The 24,593-nt window shown below is 45.4% G+C and overlaps 2 protein-coding genes across 2 annotated transcripts in view; one reads left to right on the forward strand and one right to left on the reverse strand.

Annotated features, from left to right (window-relative positions):
- The window catches only part of NAPEPLD (N-acyl phosphatidylethanolamine phospholipase D), a 35,549-nt gene extending 20,812 nt beyond the window's left edge, over positions 1-14,737 (reverse strand). The window contains exon 1 of the mRNA XM_044280159.1: positions 14,425-14,737. Within this exon, the coding sequence (XP_044136094.1) occupies positions 14,425-14,615 (191 nt within the window). The 5' untranslated portion in view covers positions 14,616-14,737. The remainder of the gene's footprint in view (positions 1-14,424) is intronic.
- A 5,861-nt stretch (positions 14,738-20,598) lies between these two features.
- Positions 20,599-24,593, forward strand: part of PMPCB (peptidase, mitochondrial processing subunit beta) — a 30,946-nt gene continuing 26,951 nt past the window's right edge. Inside the window, exons 1-3 of the mRNA XM_044280160.1 lie at positions 20,599-20,714; positions 22,466-22,606; positions 23,880-23,966. Coding sequence (XP_044136095.1) covers positions 20,619-20,714; positions 22,466-22,606; positions 23,880-23,966 — 324 coding nt within the window. The 5' untranslated portion in view covers positions 20,599-20,618. The remainder of the gene's footprint in view (positions 20,715-22,465; positions 22,607-23,879; positions 23,967-24,593) is intronic.

Below are 24,593 nucleotides of genomic sequence, written 5' to 3' on the forward strand. Positions count from 1 at the left end.
ACTTCACTTGGTCACGGCATCTAAAGCATTTAATTACTGTGATCGGCATTATTGCCGATCACGGTAATTAGCCGCACATCTCTGCTGTTTGAAACAGCAGAGATCTGCCGGCCACGGAGCCCGCTGCCATGTTTACACATAAATCCAGCGCCTGGTCAGTAAAAAAATAAATAAATAAATCACGGAGACATACACTACTTTGGTCTATGTTGCGGACCAAACACACCTATTAAAGTCCATCGGTGTTGCATCCATTTTTCACTTAAGACCGATAGGAGAGGCTATGGAAATTAATTTTCAGCTGAGCAACATCCATGGATTACGGATGACACATGGAAGATAAAAACGGCACATTGATCCTCAATCGATGAAACACGTATGCTTTTTTCACAGACTTGAAAAGGACATGGAAATGTGGACGAGCCTACAGGCGTGTGTGAATGAGCCCTTATTATACTGTGCTCCCCGCCCCTCCACGGTATATCTGTTTTCCAAAAAAAGTGTTGTAGGAGCACATACTACCCCAGGAATACCCCTACCATCAGCACAGCTTCATGGCGTAGCGCTACTACTTTATAATGAAACAGACCTAGCTAGTAGACTGGATCACTGCTGGTCCTGGCTGGGTGCAGTAAACATTGTTAGATATTTTGGATAATGTCAGCAAGAGCAGTTCCCACCAAGCACTGGTGTCATATGTTAAGGGGGTTGTGTTGCAATACTTACACCTGTGTCAGCAGCTCCCTTTATAAGATAACCTTTCTGCCCGGCCTGCTGACATAAGGCAATTCTGTGTCAACCCTTGTCCACTTGCTCATACACTGCTGGCGAGGGCATCTTCTTCTGGTTGATGCATGTCAACCACCCTGTGCTCACATATACTCATCTCAGGCTGCGTGGACATGTTTTTAAAATTTTTTTTTTTTTTAATAATCTAAGAAAAGGACGCAGCAGTTTTTGCCATGGCCCTGGGATGCAGTCTAGTCTGTACACTGGTGCAATACTTCAGCCACATCTTTGACTTCTTTTAATGGTAAACACTATCCAAACCGACTGAAATTTCACAATTTGTCACCATCCATAGCTGAACTTTTTAGTTATTTTGAAATTTTTGTTTTCTACTCAACAGCCCGGTATGGGTTTCACGAGGAAAGGCTGATGTGTGGATCACCAGGAGTGAAAGCAGGAACATGGAATATACATTGTGCTGCAGCTGTTATCTAGCTGGATGTACACAGGTCAGGGACCGTTCAATGGTAAATACATCTTCTTATCAGTATGTCATCAAATGTTCCTAAAGGTAGAAACAGTAAACAGTAATAAGCTCAAGGACCTTTTACACGGGCTAATGAGCACTGTGTGAACAAATGAGCAAATGTAAGGAAAGCTATGGAGGAAGTGATTACGTGCCCGCGGCCTCTGATACGAACACAATATTCTGCTGTCATGGGACAACCCCTTTTAGGACATGCAGCAGAAACAACCACATTTAGACTTGATAACATGCAGACATTTCTGCAACAAATGTTCTACAGTACATGAGAACATCCCCCAATAAGTCCATTGACACGGAGTATGAACAGGATAACGGAAGCGCTTCCGGAGCTATGCAATCATTTTGGTATTTCTGTCTGCCCTTTGCGTTTGTAGAAAAATTAAAGGCCACCATTTCATTCAGAAAAAGAGTTAATCTAAAGTCTTGTGTACAAATTTGAGGCCTTATTCTGACATGACCACTAATTAGGTTTCAAAACTTTCTACAAAGCCCAAGTCTAAGAAAACTGCCAGATTCAGGTCAGTAAGTCCTAAAATTCAATGATTTCTTCTGCCCCAGCTTCTGAATTTTACAAAACATTTTATCATAAAACATTCTCAAATCTATGAATAATTTACAAAACCTGGCATCCAACAATCACAAACAATGACAGCAAAGCTACACAGGGGAATGACATACATGACTACCATGCGTTAGTTGCTGGTTTTTGATAATGGCTGTACAAAATAGAAAACCGTACAGTACAGACGAGATGATTATTGGAGTTCTCTTTTGGATGTTTTACAAATATAAATGACAGACAAAGGCAGGGCACTCCTCCATGGCAAGCTTATAGGGGTTTTCTGAGTGTTTAATACTGATCTATTCTCAGAATAGGTCATCAGTATATAATTGGTAAGGGTCGGTCGTCTGGGACCCCCGCCGATCATCTGTCTGAGAAGGCACCGGCACTCGCAGCAGCGCAACCTTCTCTCAGCTTTTCTTAGGCCAACGTGGCCTAGGAGCAGCCCAGCTCCATAGAAGTGAATGGGGCTGAGCGCGATACCAAGCACAGCCGCTATACAATGTATGATGCTGTACTTGGTAAGCACAGAGAAGGCCGCGGCACTCACAGGAGCACTGGTCTCTTCTCAAACAGCTGATTGGCTGGGGACCCCCACCGATCCGATACTGATGACCTATCCTGAGTATTGCTCATCAGTAGTAAAATCCTGGAAAACCCCTTTAAAAGGGAGCTAGTTTAAAAGATTAACCTGACAGCATCTCACTAATGTGTATGTGGGGGGAGATCTCTGGCAATATTGGAATGAACATGGAAGCAGGGGTATAAGAGGGTCAATATTTCACGTTGGATAGAAATAGTCTCCACATCATAGAAATTGTTTCCACATTTCAAAATCTCTATCTTTTTTTATTTTGCATTGATATAGCTATGGGAGTTTTTTATTGAGTGTGTGAAACATATTTTGTAATGGGGACCTTTTCTTATAGGCAGTGTGTGGACTCACTGTGCCAATCAATAGTTTTGACTTTGGACTAGCCTTCAGGGTGTTATCCTGGTGGTCCTCTGGTTTTCATCTTTTAACCCCTATACAGGGATCTGGCCCTCGCTGCAGAGGACCTCAAGGCCGCTACCTCCTAGAATAGTCCTGGTCTGGTTGATGGCTCAGAGACCAGTGCCAAGCACCTAGGGACACAGGAGTCTGGCCCTGAGCAGCTAGATGAGTGATGTAGCGCCCGTGCCAGCTTCAGATTGCAATGAACATGAAGCATCGCCTTGACACTCACTTAGATGCCATGTTTACAGCAGCCACATGCAGCTGATGGTATGGGCTCACCTCCTGAGCTTGTGCTACCACTGGGCCATAATAGTATAGAAACATAGAATGTGTCGGCAGATAAGAACCATTTGGCCCATCTAGTCTGCCCAATATACTGAATACTATGGATAGCCCCTGGCCCTATCTTATATGAAGGATGGCCTTATGCCTATGCCATGCATGCTTAAACTCCTTCACTGTAATTGCAGCTACCACTTCTGCAGGAAGGCTATTCCATGCATCCACTACTCTCTCAGTAAAGTAATACTTCCTGATATTACTTTTAAACCTTTGCCCCTCTAATTTAAAACTATGTCCTCTTGTAGCAGTTTTTCTTCTTTTAAATATTCTCTCCTCTTTTACCTTGTTGATTCCCTTTATGTATTTAAACGTTTCTATCATATCCCCTCTGTCTCGTCTTTCTTCCAAGCTATACATGTTAAGGTCCTTTAACCTTTCCTGGTAAGTTTTATCCTGCAATCCATGTACCAGTTTAGTAGCTCTTCTCTGAACTCTCTTCAAAGTATCAATATCCTTCTGGAGATATGGTCTCCAGTACTGAGCACAATACTCCAAATGAGGTCTCACTAGTGCTCTGCAGAGCGGCATGAGCACCTCCCTCTTTCTACTAGTAATGCCTCTCCCTACACACCCAAGCATTCTGCTAGCATTTCCTGCTGCTCTATGACATTGTCTGCCTACCTTTAAGTCTTCTGAAATAATGACCCCTAAATCCCTTTCCTCAGATACTGAGGTTAGGACTGTATCACTGATTTTATATTCTGCTCTTGGGTTTTTACGTCCCAGGTGCATTATCTTGCACTTATCAACATTAAATTTTAGTTGCCAGATTTTTTACCATTCCTCTAGTTTTCCTAAATCCTTTTCCATTTGGTGTATCCCTCCAGGAACATCAACCCTGTTACAAATCTTTGTGTCATCAGCAAAAACACACACCTAAGGCTACTTTCACACTTGCGGCAGTGTAATCCAGCGGGCAGTTCCGTCGTAGGAACTGCCCGCCGGATCCGCCGATCTGCCTCTGACTGAAAGCATATGTGAGACGGACCCGGATGCGGATCCGTCTCACAAATGCATTGCAAGGACGGATCCGTCTCTCCGCTTGTCATGTGGACCGATGGATCCGTCTTGTACATTTTTTCTCATTTTTACCGATCTGCGCATGCGCATGCCGGAACGACGGATCCGGCATTCTCAATGCCGGATCCGGCGCTAATACATTCCTATGGGAAAAAATTCCGGATCCGGCGTTCAGGCAAGTCTTCAGTTTTTTTCGCCGGAGAGGAAACCGTAGCATGCTGCGGTTTTCTCTTTTGCCTGATCAGTCAAAACGACTGAACTGAAGACCTCCTGATGCAAACTGAACGGATTAGGCCTCTTTCACAATTGCGTTGTCCGGATCCGGCGTGTACTCCACTTGCCGGAATTACACGCCGGATCCGGAAAAACGCAAGTGTACTGAAAGCATTTGAAGACGGATCCGTCTTCAAAATGCTTTCAGTGTTACTATGGCACCCAGGACGCTATTAAAGTCCTGGTTGCCATAGTAGGAGCGGGGAGCGGTATACTTACAGTCCGTGCGGCTCCCGGTGGCGCTCCAGAATGAAGTCAGAGCGCCCCATGCGCATGGATGATGTGCCATGCGATCACGTGATCCATGCGCTTGGGGCGCCCTGACGTCACTCTGGAGCGCCCCGGGAGCCGCACGGATGATAAGTATACTGCTCCCCCGCTCCCCACTACACATTACCATGGCTGCCAGGACTTTAGCGTCCCGGCAGCCATGGTAACCATTCAGAAAAAGCTAAACGTCGGATCCGGCAATGCGCCGAAACGACGTTTAGCTTAAGGCCGGATCCGGATCAATGCCTTTCAATGGGCATTAATTCCGGATCCGGCCTTGCGGCAAGTCTTCAGGATTTTTGGCCGGAGAAAAAAGCGCAGCTTGCTGCTGTATTTTCTCTGGCCAAAAAACGTTCCGTTCCGGAACTGAAGACATCCTGATGCATCCTGAACGGATTTCTCTCCATTCAGAATGCATTAGGATAAAACTGATCAGTATTCTTCCGGCATAGAGCCCCGACGACGGAACTCTATGCCGGAAGAAAAGAACGCAAGTGTGAAAGAGCCCTAACTCTCCATTCAGAATGCATGGGGATAAAACTGATCAGTTCTTTTCCGGTATAGAGGCCCTGTGACGGAACTCTATGCCGGAAAAGAAAAACGCAAGTGTGAAAGTACCCTTACCATCGAGGCCTTCTGCAATTTCGCTGATAAAGATATTAAACAATATGGGTCCCAGAACAGATCCCTGAGGTACCCCACTGGTAACAAGACCATGGTCTGAATTAGGGGTGGGCGGTATAGGCGATATGCGATATAAATTTGTGCCACGATATGGATTTTGTGCATATCGCCCATATATCGCCGGACTGCGATATGACCACGGATACGCACCAAACGCGAGCGTGAAAGTACCCTTAACTGACAGATTTTCTGACCAGTTATTGGTGAGATGGCCGTTTACACACACAGACCTTTTGTTATACACACCAACTATTGGTCTGATTGGACAGAAATTGGTCAGATAATCAGTTGGTGTAATACAGCCCTTAATATCATGAATTTCACCCTTGTAGTCAGTACAATTACTGGCATGCAGACAATCTTGTTATCAGAGCTCAATAGTCCACTTTACGCAATACCTAGATTAACACAAAACCCTCCAGGATTTGCCAGGATGCAGTAATTTAGTAGATTATCTTTACACACAGAACAATAGAGGACTACGGACACATCATCACTGGGTGCCACATGATGAATGATAGTTACTGTGATTATCTGCCCCCATCCAGTTTTATTGTTGGCAGCACAACCTTGTTAACACAGGGCAATGTACCGCAGAAAAATGAAGAGATTGTGTGCCGCATAAACAATCGGATCAGCCAACAATTGTTTCCTTTTCTGAATGTTCACTCCCGAGAATGAGGCCCAGTTTTCGGCCTATGCAAGGGTATGAAACGTGGCAGTCGTGAGACCACACTCTTTCGCCGATCTGTATTGTTAATGGCTGCACGGCACCTTCAATACCATGCAACTATCAAAGTGGTTGTGTCACTTCAGCAAATTGTATTTATCATGTAGAGAAAGTTACAACAAGGCACTTACTAATGTATTGTGATTGTCCATATTGCCTCCTTTGCTGGCTTCATTCATTATTCAATCACATTATACACCGCTTTGACAATACAGAACGACTAAACAGTGCGGTCTCGATTTAAGTAGAGCCCACAGCGGCCCATACACAGTCCTAGGCACCTTGTGCACAGATTTTTGGATATAAATTTGAATCTGTCTGATAAGACAACAGAAAATCCAGAAATATGTTCATTGCCATGTTTCCTTGCAGCAAAGGAAGGCTGTGTTCACACTGTAATCGGAGGAATCCTCCATCATAAATTCCTTCATATTTAGCAGAAAAAAAATGATGCATCATGCTGCACTATTCCAAGTAATGTACCCTGATGAGCTGAAGAATGTGCCGTCAGTGTAATCCCGGGGAGAAAACAAATACTACTAACAGTGGGCTGGGAACTCCTTGCAAAGATAAAACGTAACTTTTAATTACCGTAGATAATTAAGATAATAGATCAACAACTCTGCCTAAAATCCATGTTGGGTCAGAGGTATGATATAGGTGGAGGTCTGTAGTGGCTGGATGAGGTCAAAAAAATTGCTGAAAGCTTAATGGCGGGTTGCTACTCAACAACACTTTTTTGCTGATAGCCTATGTAAGCTTACCCTGATCGACCCTAGTCTCATCATGGGGATCACCTCAGCTGGCTGTAGTTAGAGCACCAGCCCTGATAATAGCGACCCCCAGCCTCTGGAACCTTAGACCTAATCTTGTATGAGCCTACTACTTCGCTGTGATAAACAGCTCATCAGAAAGCGGCGTAGCGGGTAGTCAATGTATGTAGTGGCGAGCGCTATGTGCGCTCGTTTTGTTTTAAAGCAAATGGCTCCGCCCATCTCAGGGGTTCGTCGGCGCTCATGTCCAATAGCGTGCAGAGGGTTGGAACCAGTTAGTTCTGCACGGCTTTCACTCCACTCCGCACATGTTACGTAGGTCCAAGCGACACAAGAGGCGGGATGGTTACCTAGGGGACAGAAGGACGCTTCCCCGACAGGTTTCTTTATACAGCTCCTAGCGATCAATTGACACTACGGCTATATCGCACCTTGCACTACTTTAATGCAGTACAAAACGCTTCGGACATAGTGTCCTCTCCGCATCTCTTCCAGCCCAATAGAGAATGAATGGGTCCGCACCTGTTCCGTACAATTGTGGAACGGGTGCGGACAACACTTGCAGACGTGTGAATGGAGCCCGATTCTGCTTTTAAAAATAATGTTATCCCAATCACCCCCTTGTGCTTTCGGGGATACATGTTGAATTCCTATAAATCAGATGGATAGTGGATTTCCATCATGGATATGATTCACATGCTCGGCTTCAGAAGTATCTTTTTTGTTTAATATGTCATTAAAGTGGTCCCTTACTCTTTGCCTGAATTCTCTCTTAGTCTTGCCTATGTAGTCTAAAGGGCAGCTACATTTAGCTGGATAAATGACTCCACTCGTCTGAAGTCATTTCATATTTGCAATTTGTGTATGTAGATCTAAACGTTTTAGTGACCAAAATTTGGTCACAGGCAACACAGATGACACATCTAAACGTCCCTTTCGGACCCAGGAGCAAATTTGCATAAGACGGTGCACAATTGCTCCCCATAGCAGTGCCCCTGAGCTGGTGGTAATAACAGCCATTTAACATAAAATGATTACGAGTCAAGTTGAATTCCAAGAGATCCAGAACAAACTTATTATGAGTTGCCAGAGCTATATCTCTGGTAACTAGGAAGCTTTTTACTGCTCCAAGTCCCAGTTGGTGATGAATGGAACTATAGAGTGATTCTACGTCTATTGACACAAGAAGCATGTCATCATCCATAGAGATTCCATCCAATCTAAGGAGCAGATCCAATGTATCCCTGATGTAGGATGGGAATGCTTCTACAAAGGTCACGGTCACAAGAAGAAGGCTATTATAACAATAGAAGAGGCTAAATTTATTAATAATCAACATACTACATCTATATTTTATTACTTACCAAAAGTGAATAAGTCAGATACCCATCCGCCAGGGAGACCCATAATTTGTCCAAATATCTGGATGTTGTTTTACAAAATTATTTTCAAAAACTCCCAGCCTATTTGAAGGAGACTAAACACATCCTACAAATTCTGGAGACTATAGAGTAGGGCTGAAACGATTAATCGATTAAATCAATAAATACGAGGCAAAAAAAATCCTCAATACAATTTCCCTGCATCGAGGAATCGTTTGAATCACATGACCATGGAGCGCAAGTGAAATGAAGCTTCTCACTCACCGCTCCGTGGCCTTCCGAGTCCCAATTCGGCAGCACGATGCAGGGCCTTGCGTACACACATCGATGGGTTAATTGGGGCACCAGGCTGTGATTTGGCATGTATAAAGAGATATGAGAGGGAGGTGGGGGGATGGAGAGGGGTTAATGGGGGTACATGTGATTTGGCATGTATAAAGTTATTGGCGGGGGGGCAGAGAGGGATCAATGGGGGGCACCTGTGATTTGGCAATGGCATGTATAAAGTTATTGGGGGGAGGGGTTAATCGGGGCACCTGTGATTTGGAATGTATAAAGAGATATGAGCGGGAGGTGGGGGAATGGAGAGGGGTTAATTGGGGGCACCTATGATTTGGCATGTATAAAGTTATTGGTTTGGAGAGGGGTTAATGGGAGCACCTGTAATTTGGCATGTATAAAATTATTGGTGGGGGGTTAATGGGGGCATCTGCGATTTGGCATGTATAAAGCTATTGGTTTGGAGAGGGGTTAATAGGGGCACCTGTGATTTGGCATAGAGGGGCTGATGGCAGAGCAATCATGGGTGCACTGGGGCGGGAGAGTTGTAGCCGCCGCCCAGCGAATTGATGGGCGGCACCTGAATATCGCTTCTGGAAGCTAGGATCACATGGGGCGCCGGCCCGCGTCCACTTCCTGTAGGTGGAACGCAGGCGTGGAGCGCACAGGCTTATGGTCCGCCTATTCCTTGCTACTGCCCATGCACCTGACTCAGCAGTGGAACGCATCGACAGAATATGCGTTTCACACAGTTCTTCTCCGCTGTACATGGTAAATGCATATAGCGGAGGGTCTGAAACTGTACCAGCGCTGGGATCCTAAAAATGAGTACTCCCTCCCTGTGGTCATGAGGGATTGACAAACATAAGGGACAGGGAATCACTCTTATTTACATTTCCATAGCTTTCCATAGCTGGGTGACGGCTACAACTCTCCGGACTCAAGTGCTGCAGCCTCTGCTGTCGGGAGAGTTGTAGCCGCCGCCCAGCGAAGTGAATATTGATGAGCTGGGCGGGGCTTCAGAACGGCAGTTGGGAGCGGCTGGCTGGGCGCATTTTCAGATGAAACGCCGCCCCTTTGGCAGATTGGAGACCGGACAAGCAGGTTAAAAAACTTAATATTTCCGTATTTATAAGGTGGGCAGGGGGGATACTTACATGATTCTAATACACTTTATATGACCTGTACTGTGATATATATAACTCAATATGCTAATTGGGCCTGTCAGTGTCCCTTTAAGGTTTTTCTTATTAGATTACTCAATTAAATCGTAAAAAATAAATCGATAGAATACTCGATTACGAAAATATTTGTTTACTGCAGCCCTACTATAGAGTGGAAATCTGACTACATTCTAGGTACTTTAGATGTCACATTAATAGAAAGGAATAAAGGTAGGGAGGCGGCAGAATTTTTTTAAATAAAGAGAAAAATTACCACATGAACAAATCCAATTAATCAGGGAATGCATATTCATTTTAAATAATAATTATTTTAAATATGAGGATACTTTTTATTTACAAACGTGGGGACCACGATAGGGACCAGATTCACGCCGAGTTTCGCTAATATCTATATGGGGAGGAGCTTGCCATTTACCCCAATGGCGTGCTCTGTGCGAATCTGGTCCTCACAGACCAGATTGATGATATTGTTTTTAAATGGGGCAGGGGGGGAGAGATTCACTTCAGGAATTTTTTATGGATATAAATAAAAATGACTTATTTACAATTACGCCTACTTTCAGTAAGAAGGAGGTAAATATTTAGGATTTAACTATATTGATTCAGAATAGCCAAATACATACTCAAATGTATTACAAACCAACAGACAGTAACAGTTTTATCTCATTGGATAGTTGCCATTTACCAATATGGCTTATTAATATCCCCCAAAGCCAATATATCAGATTGAGGAGGAACTGTACAATGGTAGAACAATTATAATTCTCTTCATAAGAAATTTGAAGAAAAGGGCTACAAAAAGGAATTAGAAAAAATTAAATAAGAAGTAAAACAGATTGATAGATTTTATATAAGGTGACCGTGGGTAATGAAAACGAAAGTAATGAAAAGGATGAAATTGATTTCAAAGATCCTATAATATTGCAATATAGTGAAAAGAAGAGGGTTTTTAAAAAAAAAATAATAATATGGAAAATGTCACAGGGACATTTTGAAGCAAGAAAAACTATCCCAATATCCTAGGTTTATTTTTAAAAAAGCAAAAAAATTGGGGAATTTAGTAGCTCCCTCTATTAAAACTAATATGAATAGAAATCAAGATAAATCAAAATAACAAAAAATAAAAATTCATAATAAAAAGAAAGGCTTTTTCCCTGTAAAATATGTAGTGTTACACAATAAATAAATAAATAAATTACACAATAAAAAATGCATCGAAAATTTACTAAATCAATAGTTACCTTACTTGTCATTCAAGTGGAGTTTTTATTATATCAGATGCCCCTGTGAGAAATTATACGTGCAAAGAACAAATCGGACACTACACCACCCGCCCTAGGTGACGGAGCGCAACTGGGCGACAGTCCCTAACCTACTAAGTGCAAGCAGAGAGAAAGAGACAGCAGGGAAGAGGACAGCCACTGAGAAAGTACAATAAGCGGACAAGAGATAGAACAAAAATGGTAGGCAAGGCGGGTCAACTAGCCGAGGTCAGTCCAGGAGGTAATGTCAGAACAAGGGAAAGGGCAAAGACAAATCCATAAACAAGCCGAGGTCAAAATCTGAGAGGTAGCATCAAGGTACAGGGAGCAGGCAGAAGAGGTGTCAAGAGGCGGATCGAGGTTCAATTCCAGAGGTAGCTTAATAACAATAAAGTACACAGCCTATAGGACGAAAATCACAGGCAACCTGTAGCCAGCAGGCCGCCTGTATTTATAGTGGGGAGTGAGGGTCATGTGACGTGGCCAGCGTCACATGACCGACAGACAGACAAGTCGAGCACCGAGTGATCAGCTCAGCGCTCAAGGCAGACCTAGGAGCAGGGAGCCTCCCTGCTAGCACAGCCGCCACGGGAACGAGGCCAAACACAGATCCTCGCTCCCGAAGCTAAGCAGCAGGTCTGCGGCTGATGGGAGACTGAGTGCGCCTTCGGCGCCCCGTTATACACAGTCTACCATCAGTAACACACTACGCTAGCCAGGGACTCAAATCCTGCAGTACCAGACGTGTTCCCCTGCTTAGTAAAAACTCAACTCGTTGTGTTTGGAGGAGAAAGAATGCTGAGTTGGATCCAAAGAACACCATACCTACTGTGAAGCATGGAGGTGGAAACATCATGCTTTGGGGCTGTTTTTCTGCAAAGGGACCAGGACAACTGATCCATGTAAAGGAAAGAATGAATGGGGCCGTGTATTGTGAAAACCTCCTTCCATCAGCAAGGGCATTGAGGATGAAACGTGGCTGGGTCTTTAATCATGACAATGATCCCAAACACACCGCCCGGGCAACGAAGGAGTGGCTTCGTAAGAAGCATTTTAAGGTCCTGGAGTGGCCTAGCCAGTCTCCAGATCTCAACCCCATAGAAAACCTTTAGAGGGAGTTGAAAGTCCGTGTTGCCCAGCGACAGCCCCAAAACGTCACTGCTCTAGAGGAGATCTGCATAGAGGAATGGGCCAAAATACCAGCAACAGTGAAAACCTTGTGAAGACTTACAGAAAACGTTTGATCTCTGTCATTGCCAACAAAGGGTATATAACTAAGTATTGAGATGAACTTTTGTTATTGACCAAATACTTATTTTTCCCCATAATTTGCTAATAAGGGTACTTTCACACTTGCGGCAGGACGGATCCGACAGGCTGTTTACCCTGTCGGGTCCGTCCTTACGCTATTTTGCTGTGCCACCACTCCGTCCCCATTGACTATAATGGGGACGGGGCGGCGCTCCGGTGCAGTACGGCAGTTCGCGGTGAAAGGCCGCCGGACTAAAAAGTTGGACATGCAGGACTTTTAGTCCGGCGGCCTTTTGCCGTGCACTGCCGTACTGCGCCGGAGCTCTGCCCCCGTCCCCATTATAGTCAATGGGGACAGAGCGGCGGTCTGGCGGCACGGCGAAATAGGGTGACCAGCCTGTCGGATCCGTCCTGCCGCAAGTGTGAAAGTAGCCTAAATTCTTTAAAAATCAGACAATGTTATTTTCTAGAATTTTTTTTTCATTATGTCTCTCATAGTTGAAGTGTACCTATGATGAAAATTACAGGACTCTTATCTTTTTAAGTGGGAGAACTTGCACAATTGGTGGCTGACTAAATACCTTTTTGCCCCACTGTTTATAGTTTCCTATTTCAAAGGCGCTAGTTACTATGGAGACGGACGCCTATAAAACCTTAAGTAGCAGTGCTTTTTTTTGTGTGTTCAGAGATGTACACTCTGAATGTATTGTATGTCTTGTTGAAGGAAAATAATAAAGAATTAATAGAAAAAAATAAAATAAAAAACTTAAGTAGCAAGAATCACACTTCTCCCTGATGAAGGAATACGAGTATTCCAAAACGCGTTGGAAGTGTGGACTCCGTAGGTACGAGTGCGTGACGTTACACTAAAGGCCCGTTCTCCTGTGAACAACAGAACAGCTTCTCCTCGTGCGCGCGAGCTACTGGCCAGAGCCGTGCGCCTGGGAAGGAGGAAGTTGAAGATTGCGCTATCCTCTATCTGTCTTTGCAACATTGAAACTGGAACCAATTGAAACAGGATTCAGACCATATCACCAACGGCAAGTACCGGTTGTGTTTCGTACATTTCTTGGATTTGTTTTATGTCAGCGCGGGTTCGGTTTCTTTGACTATTAGCTTTTTGCAACAGATAGGGTATTGGCAGTTAACCCTTGTAATCACGAACCAAGCAGCGATCAAATTAACACAGTGTGGATTTTGTGGCGGCAGCGCTGGTATTAATTAAAGGGGTTGTTCGGGTTTAGAGCTGAACCCGGACATACCCATATTTTTTTTACCCAGGCAGCCCCCCTAATGCTGACGCTAGATCGCACAGGGTACGGGCTCTTTTGTTTACAACACACTGCCGGGCAGAAGCTTCCGCCTGGCAGTGTGTTTGGTGACGTCACCGGCTCTGATGGGCGAGCTTTAGCGCTGCCCTAGCCGTTTTATTGGCTAGGGCAGCGCTAAAGCCCGCCCATTAGTGCAGGTGACATCACCGGGCTTCCTGGCAGCCCCCTGGAGAGCCCAGTACGTCACCGAACTCTTGAAAATGCCTTTGCCCTGCGCGATTTAGCGCAGGGCAAAGGAGAGCATCAGAGCATGAACTGCTCCGATGCTCATGTCAGGGGGGCTGCCGGGGTGAAAATGGGGGGGATGTCCGGGTTCAGCTCTGAAACTGGACAACCCCTTTAACTAGTTATAGTAACTTTACAGATAAGGTTTATTAGATGACTGGCACAAAGTGAACTGCAGCATTGTTCCCCGTCTAGATAAAGTCCTATTCTTGTCTGCAAAATGGACAGGAATAGGACATTTTCAATTGTCTTTGAGAAGCGAGGAACCGTCTCCCGGCTGTGCTGTTGGCATGGTTTTGTGGTCCCATAGAGATGAATGGGTCCGCATCTATTCTGCAAAACAGGTGGATCAGAAGCAAACTGAAACCACAGAGAGTGCCACAGAATATCGGATTGTCACTTCTATGGTCAGATGTCTGCAGTGACATCTCCATCTGGTGAAGCAAGGATCCGACATGCAGAATTTCCATCTCATCCACATGTTTGCCCCCAAGAGAAGCAGCGCCAGAGGGGCCCGGTGGCCGCTTATCTCACTGTCCAGCACAGGAGTCAGGGGAAATAGCTGACAACTTCCAGCACTCACCTGTCCGCCTCCAGCCCGTCTCCCGCCATCCCCGGCTCCGCAGTCAGGAGGCCCCGTGGATCTGCCGCTCTTCTCTGGGGCGCAGGGCACAAGTCACTGCCGGGCCTGTTACTCTGAAGGAAGCTGTCAATGCGGTGCTTGCCGGTGACAGACACAGCGAGTAACTGCTGCCAGCTCCTCCTCACCACCATGTCACTGCGGCCCGCCCACCCTGGTCACCGGCCCCGGGGAACGGCGGTTACTCGGAGCACCGGGTGTGACACAAGAGGTGCTGGGCCCAACCGGTAGTAGGAGGAGTCGGGCCACCACCACATGCATTGCACAACATGGAGACTCCGAAATTCCACCTGTAAAACGCGTGCCTACCACAGCGCCGCCCCTAGAGAAATGACTAAAACAGCTGCACGTTTGGTACACTGGCATAGTGACCCCCATAATACTACCACAGGGCTGCCCCTAGAGAAATTACTAAAACAGCTGCACTTGTGGTACACTCGCATAGTGACCCCATAATACAGCCACAGTGCCTACCACAGGGCAGCCCCTAGAGAAATGACTAGCTGCTCTTGTGGTACGCTCGCATAGTGACCGCATAATATAGCCACAGGGCTGCCCCTAGAGAAATGACTGGCTGCACTTGTGGTACACTGGCATAGTGACCCCATAATACAGCCACAGTGCCTTCCACAGGGCTGCCCCTAGAGAAATGACTGGCTGCACTTGTGGTACACCGGCATAGTGACCCCATAATACAGCCACAGTGCTACCACAGGGCTGCCCCTAGAGAAATGACTAGCTGCACTTGTGGTACACTGGCATAGTGACCCCATAATACAGCCACAGTGCTACCACAGGGCTGCCCCTAGAGAAATGACTATCTGCACTTGTGGTACACTGGCATAGTGACCCCATAATACAGTTGCAGTGCCTACCACAGGGCTGCCCCTAGAGAAATTACTAGCTTCACTTGTGGTACACTGGCATAGTGACCCCATGATACAGCCACAGTGCCTTCCACAGGGCTGCCCCTAGAGAAATGACTAGCTGCACTTGTGGTACACTGGCATAGTGACCCCATAATACAGCCACAGTGCTACCACAGGGCTGCCCCTAGAGAAATGACTAGCTGCACTTGTGGTACACTGGCATAGTGGCCCCATAATACAGCCGCAGTGCCTTCCACAGGGCTGCCCCTAGAGAAATGACTAGCTGCACTTGTGGTACACTGGCATATAGTGACCCCATAATACAGCCGCAGTGCCCGCCACAAAGCTGAAGGTGGCTCACAAAAATTCCTTCTTGTTTCATCCTAGTCCAGTCATGAGGAAAATTCCCCATAATAAAATGCATTGCAGTGAGCTACCCTGAGGTGACTACACCTAGGCTAAGGCTACACGCAACATAAGTTGCGCAACATTTTTTGTAATGATAGTCAATGGTGTCTCACTGCGACAAATTTTTTTGTGACTGTTGCATCAAAGTCACAGTATGTCGCAGTGCAACACCATTGGCTGTCATTACAATGTCGAGTGACACGTCGCCGTGTAGTTGTTCCCTTTATGTCGCTGTGGAGCCCTTGCCTAAGACTCAACATACAGTTGCAAGAAAAAGTATGTGAACCCTTTGGAATGATATGGATTTCTACACAAATTGGTCATAAAATGTGATCTGATCTTCATCTAAGTCACAACAATAGACAATCACAGTCTGCTTAAACTAATAACACACAAAGAATTCAATGTTACCATGTTTTTATTGAACACACCATGTAAACATTCACAGTGCAGGTGTAAAAAGTATGAACCCCTAGACTAATGACATCTCCAAGAGCTAATTGGAGTGAGGTGTCAGCAAACTGGAGTCCAATCAATGAGATGAAATTGGAGGTGTTGGCTACAGCTGCCCTGCCCTATAAAAAACACACACCAGTTCTGGGTTTGCTTTTTACAAGAAGCATTGCCTGGTGTGAATGATGCCTTGCGCAAAAGAGCTCTCAGAAGACCTACGATTAAGAATTGTTGACTTGCATAAAGCTGGAAAGGGTTATAAAAGTATTTCCAAAAGTCTTGCTGTTCATCAGTCCACGGTAAGACAAATTGTCTATAAATGGAGAAAGTTCAGCACTGCTGCTACTTTCCCTAGGAGTGGCCGTCCTGTAAAGATGACTGCAAGAGCACAGTGCAGACTGCTCAATGAGGTGAAGAAGAATCCTAGAGTGTCAGCTAAAGACTTACAAAAGTCTCTGGCATATGCTAACATCCCTGTTAGAGAATCTACGATACTTAAAACACTAAACGAGAATGGATTTCATGGGAGGATACCACAGAGAAAGCCACTGCTGTCCAAAAAAAACCATTGCTGCACGTTTACAGTTTGCACAAGAGCACCTGGATGTTCCACAGCAGTACTGGCAAAATATTCTGTGGACAGATGAAACCAAAGTTGAGTTGTTTGGAAGAAACACACAACACTATGTGTGGAGAAAAAGAAGCATAGCACAACATACATCAAAACCTCATCCCAACTGTGAAGTATGGTGGTGGGGGTATCATGGTTTGGGGCTGCTTTGCTCAGGGCCTGGTCGGATTGCTATCATCGAAGGAAAAATGAATTCCCAAGTTTATCAAGACATTTTGCAGGAGAACTTAGGGCCATCTGTCCACCAGCTGAAGCTCAACAGAAGATGGGTGTTGTAACAGGACAGCGACCCAAAGCACAGAAGTAAATCAACAACAGAATGGCTTAAACAGAAGAAAATACGCCTTCTGGAGTGGCCCAGTCAGAGTCTTGACCTCAACCCGATTGAGATGCTGTGGCATGACCTCAAGAAAGCGATTCACACCAGACATCCCATGAATATTGCTGAACTGAAACCGTTCTGTAAAGAGGAATGGCCAAGAATTACTCCTGACCGTTGTGCACGTCTGATCTGCAGCTACAGGAAACATTTGGTTGAAGTTATTGCTGCCAAAGGAGGTTCAACCAGTTATTAAATCCAAAGGTTCACATACTTTTTCCACCTGCACTGTGAATGTTTACATGGTGTGTTCAATAAAAACATGGTAACATTTCATTCTTTGTGTGTTCTTAGTTTAAGCAGACTGTGATTGTCTATTGTTGTGACTTAGATGAAGATCAGATCACATTTTATGACCAAATTTGTGCAGAAATCCATATCATTCCAAAGGGTTCACATACTTTTTCTTGCAACTGTATATAATTGACATACAAAAGGCATCAAAGTGAGCACCCAAGGGTGTAGTTCAAAGGGTTAAATGACTTTGGGCCACTGTTCACACACGTCCACCACACAGAAGGAGATGCACCACATCACACTCATTTAACCACAGCCTGACCCAAACTGATTTGGGGCAAAAAAACTGGAAGCAAAGTGGGCAGATTTGCACTGATTTAAATAAGTGGGGTTTTAAAGGGGTTATCCAAACTGAACTTTTTTTTAACAGACCTCCTCAGAGTGGCTGGATGGGATTCATACTTTCCTGTCCCCGACACTGGATTCCGGCTGCATCGGCAGGTCCTGGGTCTCTGGAAATCAACCCCCTGTTGAAGGGCATCACATGACCACTGCAGCCAATCACTGGCCGCAGCAGTAAACTGTCACCCATGCAGTACGTCATTAGTTCATGCACTGGTGACAGGTCACCACTGCTGCCAGTGATTGGCTGTAGTGGTCACATGACGCCTGTCAACAGGATGTTGATTGTCAGAGAACGGGACCTGCTGAAGCGGCTGTGGAGTGATGGAGTTGGAATTAGGTAAGGCCTCATGCACACGACCATATGGATCGGCAAAAAAAACCGGATGATGTCCGTGTGCATTCCGTATTTTGCGGAACAGAACAGCTGGCCCCTAATAGAACAGTCCTATCCTTGGCCGTAATTCTATTCTTTTGCGGAACGGAAATACATAAACGGAATGCACACAGAGTACCTTCCATTTTTTTTTTGAGGACCCATTGAAATTAATGGTTTCGTATATGGAAAAAACGGAACGGACACGGAATGAAAATATGTTTGTGTGCATGAGGCCTAAGTGTGAACCCCCACTGCAGGTCCAGCTGCCCTGAGGAGGTCTGTTAAAAAAACTTTAGTCTTGGATAACCCCCTTTAAATGACTGTGGGCCACTGATCTCACATCAGCAGAGGGTTGTCCACCTCATGGAATTCATTACAGGTCAACCAGGACCAAAGTAGTTCTGGGCATAAAAACTGGCATCAAAGTAAGCAGATGGACACGGTTTACTGATTAGAATAAATAAGGGCTTGTTCACATCTGAATTGGAGCCTCTGTCGCTGCTTCTGTTGAACAAACTGAACAAGAAATGTCCTGCAGAACTTTTTTGTCCAGAAAAAACAGGATCCCAAACGGAAACTGAACAGACTCTTTTGTAGTCAATGGGGTATCTTCAGCTCCATTCACCTGTTATGTGCCTGATCCGACACGTCCGTTATTTTCGTTGTTCTGCTCCATTAATGGAGTAGAACAAAGGAAACCAAGAACGGTGGTGTGAAAGTGCCTTCACAAGGGTTAAAGGGGTTGTCCAGGTTCAGAGCTGAACCCAGACATATCCCCATTTTCACCCCGGCAGCCCCCGACTTGAGCATCGGAGCAGTTCATGCTCCGATGCTCTCCTTTGCCCTGCGCTAAATCACGCAGAGCAAAGGCATTTTCTGGATTTCCGGTGACGAACCGGGGCTCTCCATGGGGCTGCCAGGTGGATGCCTCCGCCCAGCAGTGAGCCCGGTGACGTTACCGGCACTGATGGGCGGGCTTTAGCGCTGCCCTAGTCTGTAAAACGGCTAGGGAAGCGCTAAAGCCCGCCCATCAGAGCCGGTGACATCACCGAACACACTGCTGGGCGGAAGCCTCTGTCCGGCAGTGTGTTATTGTAAATAAAAGAGTGCTTGCCCTGTGCGATCCTTCGCAGGGCAAAAGAGCGCCTCGGAGCATGAAATGCTCTAATACTAACATCAGGGAGGCTGCCTGGGTGAAATTTTGGGTATGTATGGGTTCAGCTCTGAACCCGGACAACCCCTTTAAATGGTTCTTTTGCCCAGAACCTGAGCTCAACTGAATATAAAGCGTTGTATCACACTCGGCATGTTGGCAATGTGAGATCAGTGCCCTTTATAAATACCAGTCAGGCTATGTTCACATCAGCACTATCACTTTCCATTGCTCTGGAGCAGAACGGAAATAACGGAAGTGCTGGATGTCGGGAACGGAGCCTACCAGATCCCATTGCTATAATGGGATCTGTTTGGCTTCTGTTCAGGAGTCCTTTTCTGTCCACTATTTTGGATGTACTCTATAAGGCTAGGGCTACACGGCGACAGTTGTCATGGGACTTCTTGTTGCACAAAAGTCATGTGACAATTTTTATAATGGTAGTCAATGATGTCGCACTGCGACACGACAGGATGGATTTTTGTGCGACTGTCGTGTCGCAGTGTGACACCATTGGTTACCATTACAAAATATGTTGCAGTGTAGTTGTACGCTATATGTCGCCATGTAGCCCTAGCCCAATGGAGCCTCCAATGCAGACGTGAACAAACCCTTATTTATTCAGCTCAGCAAAAGACGTCTGTCTGCCCACTTTGATGCCAGTTCTCATGCTCAGAATTTGTTCCGCGAGGCTGGACTCAACTGCATGTTTGTCCTGTGAGATAAGAGACCCAAGGTCATTTAACCCTTCATAGGGGTTGCATCATCTGAGACATTGGTAGTCTATGTCTAGAATGGAGCCCCTAAAGTGAAGGGAAGCACACCACGGACGCATGGCGTGAGCGCCATTCACTTCTATGAGCTGGCGCTGGGGTATTATACTAAATCCTATAGAAGTGATAGGAGAGCACGCCGTGCATGCACCCTGCACCTACACGTTAGGGGCCCGTTCTAGAGATAGGTGCTGGCCCCCGAAGTGACATATCTTGGCCAAATAAAACAACCCATTTATTGAGGATTTTTTTTTGCCAGTTATTTCTGTTTTCGCCTCAGGACAGCTCAATAAGGTAAGTTCTCCTCGTAATTCATTAATAAATACATATACACGTGCTGTATGTGTAAGAGTAGCCTGCTCCACCCATAGACAGCACTCCCGCCGCACATGACTGGAGCAGGAAAGTGCTTCTCCTCAATGACAGGGCAAGTTTCAGGGCGGAAGTTACGTCATGCATCAGCTTAGCGCAAACATGGCGGCGTCCGTGCTGAGACTCGGCAGATCTCTAGGGCGGAAAGTGATTAGCGGCGTGACAGACAGGTCACAGGTAAGGTAACCGACCGGAAGGACTGGGACACTTACCGTCAGCTGATGGTACGCCTATTACTACTGAGCGCTGCTGCCCCTCGTACTGTATACACTCAGAGGCTTCTGCCATAGACCTGCATTGCATTCTGCATGTGTGATGTGTGTCCCATCCACTACACAGGCGGAGAGGACAGTGGCAGACCCCAGAGAAAACACTGATGTGAACAGAGCCTCTGTCACAGATTCCTCAATGTGTTTATTCTGTAAGGCACCATTAGAAGTCAATAGGGTCGGTCAGGTGCCATTAGTGTTCATTATGTGATGGTTCTGTCACCGCTTGCATTCTGTTATTCTGCCCCAGTAGCAGAACAGAAAAATGGAGTTCCTAATGCTGCTTTATATGGTTGGCGATGATTTGGGCCTCATTCACACAACTGCATTTTCAGTCTGCATTTTTTTTGCAAATAGGATGTGGACCTATTAATTTCAAAACTGCAGACAGCGCAGCCCGTGCTGTCCGTATCTGTATGTCCATTCCATGGCTCCACTAAGAAACAATAGAACTATATCATACTTACCTAATGCTATGACTACAGTACAGTAGACCCGCGGTCAAGCAGGAACTCGCAGCATCATAAATCATTATGATGCTGTGAGTTCAGTCTGGGAAATGCAGCCACCACATGGAGCGTGTTTTCTGGACCGAAAACGCTAAGATCTATTTTATTTCTAGAAGGCTTTCTGTATTGTACGTTGTTGGATTAGGGTACGACACCGACACCTCTGATAATGGTGTGATATCAGAGGAAATAAAATGATAAACGCTTCATTGCACATGTTCAGAAGGTTGTTACATCTCATTCTCCACAACAAAGTGTGGCAAACAGAGTTCTCAAAGCCTGTCATGTGTCCTGCCCAGCCAGAGTGAGTGTCCCTCTCATCAGAAGCTTGCATCCAACTGGAAAGGACATAAGTGTGGAGCATTGCGAGTAGAGACCCGTTAGGCAGCTGCTCTAAAGCAATCTACATCACTGAGAATGTAAGAGGAACTTACTGGCAGGGCAGACATTTTCATATTCTCTCTGACCCTTTCAGTTGGATGTGGCCTCCACTGAGTGCAGTGCTTTTAGTTTGGTATTGGCATATACAGCATATTAAAATCCAAAGATATAAAAAATTTTTTTTTCATGTTTTTACACTTTTAAAGAGACAGTTCAGAGTGTGACAAGGTTTCTGAGTGTAGGGAGTGACTGAGCCATATAAGTGGATGTCCACACATTTGGGGAGATCAGTGTGATCGCGGTATATGCTAGAAAAGTGCAGTTAGGTAACATTTTACTGACGCATAGCACCAGCACCTCTGATCCTGGAGATGTCCTCCAGATCTGTCTGTCACTGGAATTAGGTGTATTAAGTAAATAGGTTCACTTGAATGGAGCTTAGGCCACTGATACTAGTCGTGACGTCACTGGGCCTGCGGTAAACGGCGAGAAGACTGCGGCGCTACTGCCAGCGCTGCTGCCTTCTCAAACAGCTGATCGTCAGGGGTCCCGGGTGTCAGACCCCCGCCGATCAGATACTGATGATCTATCCAGAGGATAGATCATCAGTTTAAAAAAACAGCAAAACCCCTTTAAAGCGTTTTTGGGTGGTGTTATTACTTTAATAATGTTCTCAGGTGATTCTGTTGTTTTGGAAAAATTGTTATTTTTATCTAGTGTTCTGTTCAGGAATATATGTAATTTTTCTATATCATATTTCTGTGTGCAGCAAATACAGTTCGGTATAAAGAAATACCGATCTACCCAGCCAGCGACACAGGCAATACTGAATGTCCCAGAGACTAAGGTAACCACATTAGAAAATGGCCTTCGAGTTGCCTCTGAAGACTCTGGAATTTCTACCTGTACGGTGAGTTGAGTTTTCCTTCTTCCCACTCAGCAGAAATGTGAGCAAGAAAACTCTCCTGTAAACAAACCCTAGGGGGCACAAGGTTGTGGGTTTGTGTGAGGATGCGATCCACATCATTAGATCTGCTAAGCTAGTCAAGCCTTCCATTTCTACACATTGAAGTGTATTTTGTGAGGCCACATGTGAACACAGCCTAAAGTGGTTGGCCCATCCCGCACATTGGTGGCCTGTCACTAGAGTATGCTACCAATGTCAGGTCTGGGACCCACACCTGTCTCTAGAACGGGGTGAAGAATAGCACACTGCCCATATCACAGTGTGCTCTCCATTTACTTCTATGGGAGTTCCAAAAAGATACAAGTGAGCATGCTTGGCTATTTCCAGAGTAAGTGGCAGCGCACCACGTAAGTGCGGCCACCTCTCCGTTCACCTCTCTGGGAATTACGGATATAGACGAGCCGGCCTGCGTGGTAAGTCCTCGTTTACTTTGGGGGCTCTGTTGTGGACATAGGTGGATCCCACACCTATTTGACGTTGGTGGCATATCCTAGCGATATGCCACCAGTGTGTGAGATGATCCAACCCCTTGAAGAGAATGCAACATGTCATGCGTCTCATGTCCATCGCTATTAGATCCTACAATTGAGATTACATCGTAATCTGTCCATATATTCAGGTGCTTGCCATCTTGGTGTAAAACTAATCTGATCTCTAGGGACTCAAAAAAATAAATGATTCTGGATGTAAGCGGTTCCACTGGTCACAGCTTTGGATAATAAAGTCAAATAAATTCTGAGTTTAAAGGCCAGCTAAGAGATTTTCCAGGGAGGTAATATAAAAAAAAAAAAAACGGAAATGGTTGAAAAAAATAAATAAATCATTACTCACCCTAACCAATCCCACAGTGTGATGACGGCCCTCCTCAGCCAGTTATTGGCTGAGCAGGCATTCCAGGCTGGGACCAGGAAGTAGAGAGCATCGAAGACCAGAGGAGCATTGGGTATCAATGAGTAATGACTCGTTTTTATTATTAACCCATTAAGTCCCATATATATTATAATTACCTTCCTGGAAAACCACTTTAAGAGAATGAGAAGGGGTTGAAAGATATGGGTGAACTGTTTGTGGACATTAGAGAAGCTGTCTGGTCCTGGTGGTCTTCCCGATTTCAGCTATTTGATGGCAGAAAGTACTTAATCTGAAGAGGCGTTTGCAGGCTTGCAAGAGAGAAGGAAATTACTAATTTTTTATTTTTATGCATCATTTTAATTAGGTTGGTATGTGGATTGATGCTGGAAGCAGATATGAAAATCAGATGAATAATGGGACTGCCCATTTCCTGGAGCACATGGCATTTAAGGTGAGACTGAAGAAATAAAAATCTTGGGAAAATGTTACAAGCTTTTATTTTTTTCGAGGAAATAAAGCTGTAAAGATCGATATACTAAAGTACAGCATAGAAATGTGGTTAGTTGGCTCTGCTCTACTGAATGTTTCTATCAACTGCTAACAGAAGAGATTATTTTACTGACTATGTATTAGGGGATAATACACAGTCCAGTCACATTATTATGACCACCGTGTACAGAATGGACAGAAGCTAGACAGGCTGGGAGTGACTCAATAAGGTCCCGGTAAGATGTCGCAGGTATCTGGAGCCATGCTGACGGCAGTGCATCCCACCACTGCTGGAGGGTGCAGGGGGAGGCTCCACAGAGCAAACACAACGACCGAGGTGGTCCCGCAGATGCTCAAGGGTTGAAGTCTAGGAAATTGGGGAGCCAGGGTAGCAATTCTTGGTCATGCTTTTCCAAAAGTTCCTATCTGCCCCATGGAAGACAATCGGCATGTATGGGGGTATGTGATCTACAAGGATGGTTTCATACACAAATTGGTTGAGAGTACCTTCCACATGGATAAGTGGGCCCAGAGAATGCCAAGAAAACGTTCCCCAGTCCATAACGCTGCCACCACCAAGCTTGTGTTC

The sequence above is a fragment of the Bufo gargarizans genome, chromosome 2, assembly GCF_014858855.1.
Source record: "Bufo gargarizans isolate SCDJY-AF-19 chromosome 2, ASM1485885v1, whole genome shotgun sequence".
Lineage (NCBI taxonomy): Eukaryota > Metazoa > Chordata > Amphibia > Anura > Bufonidae > Bufo > Bufo gargarizans.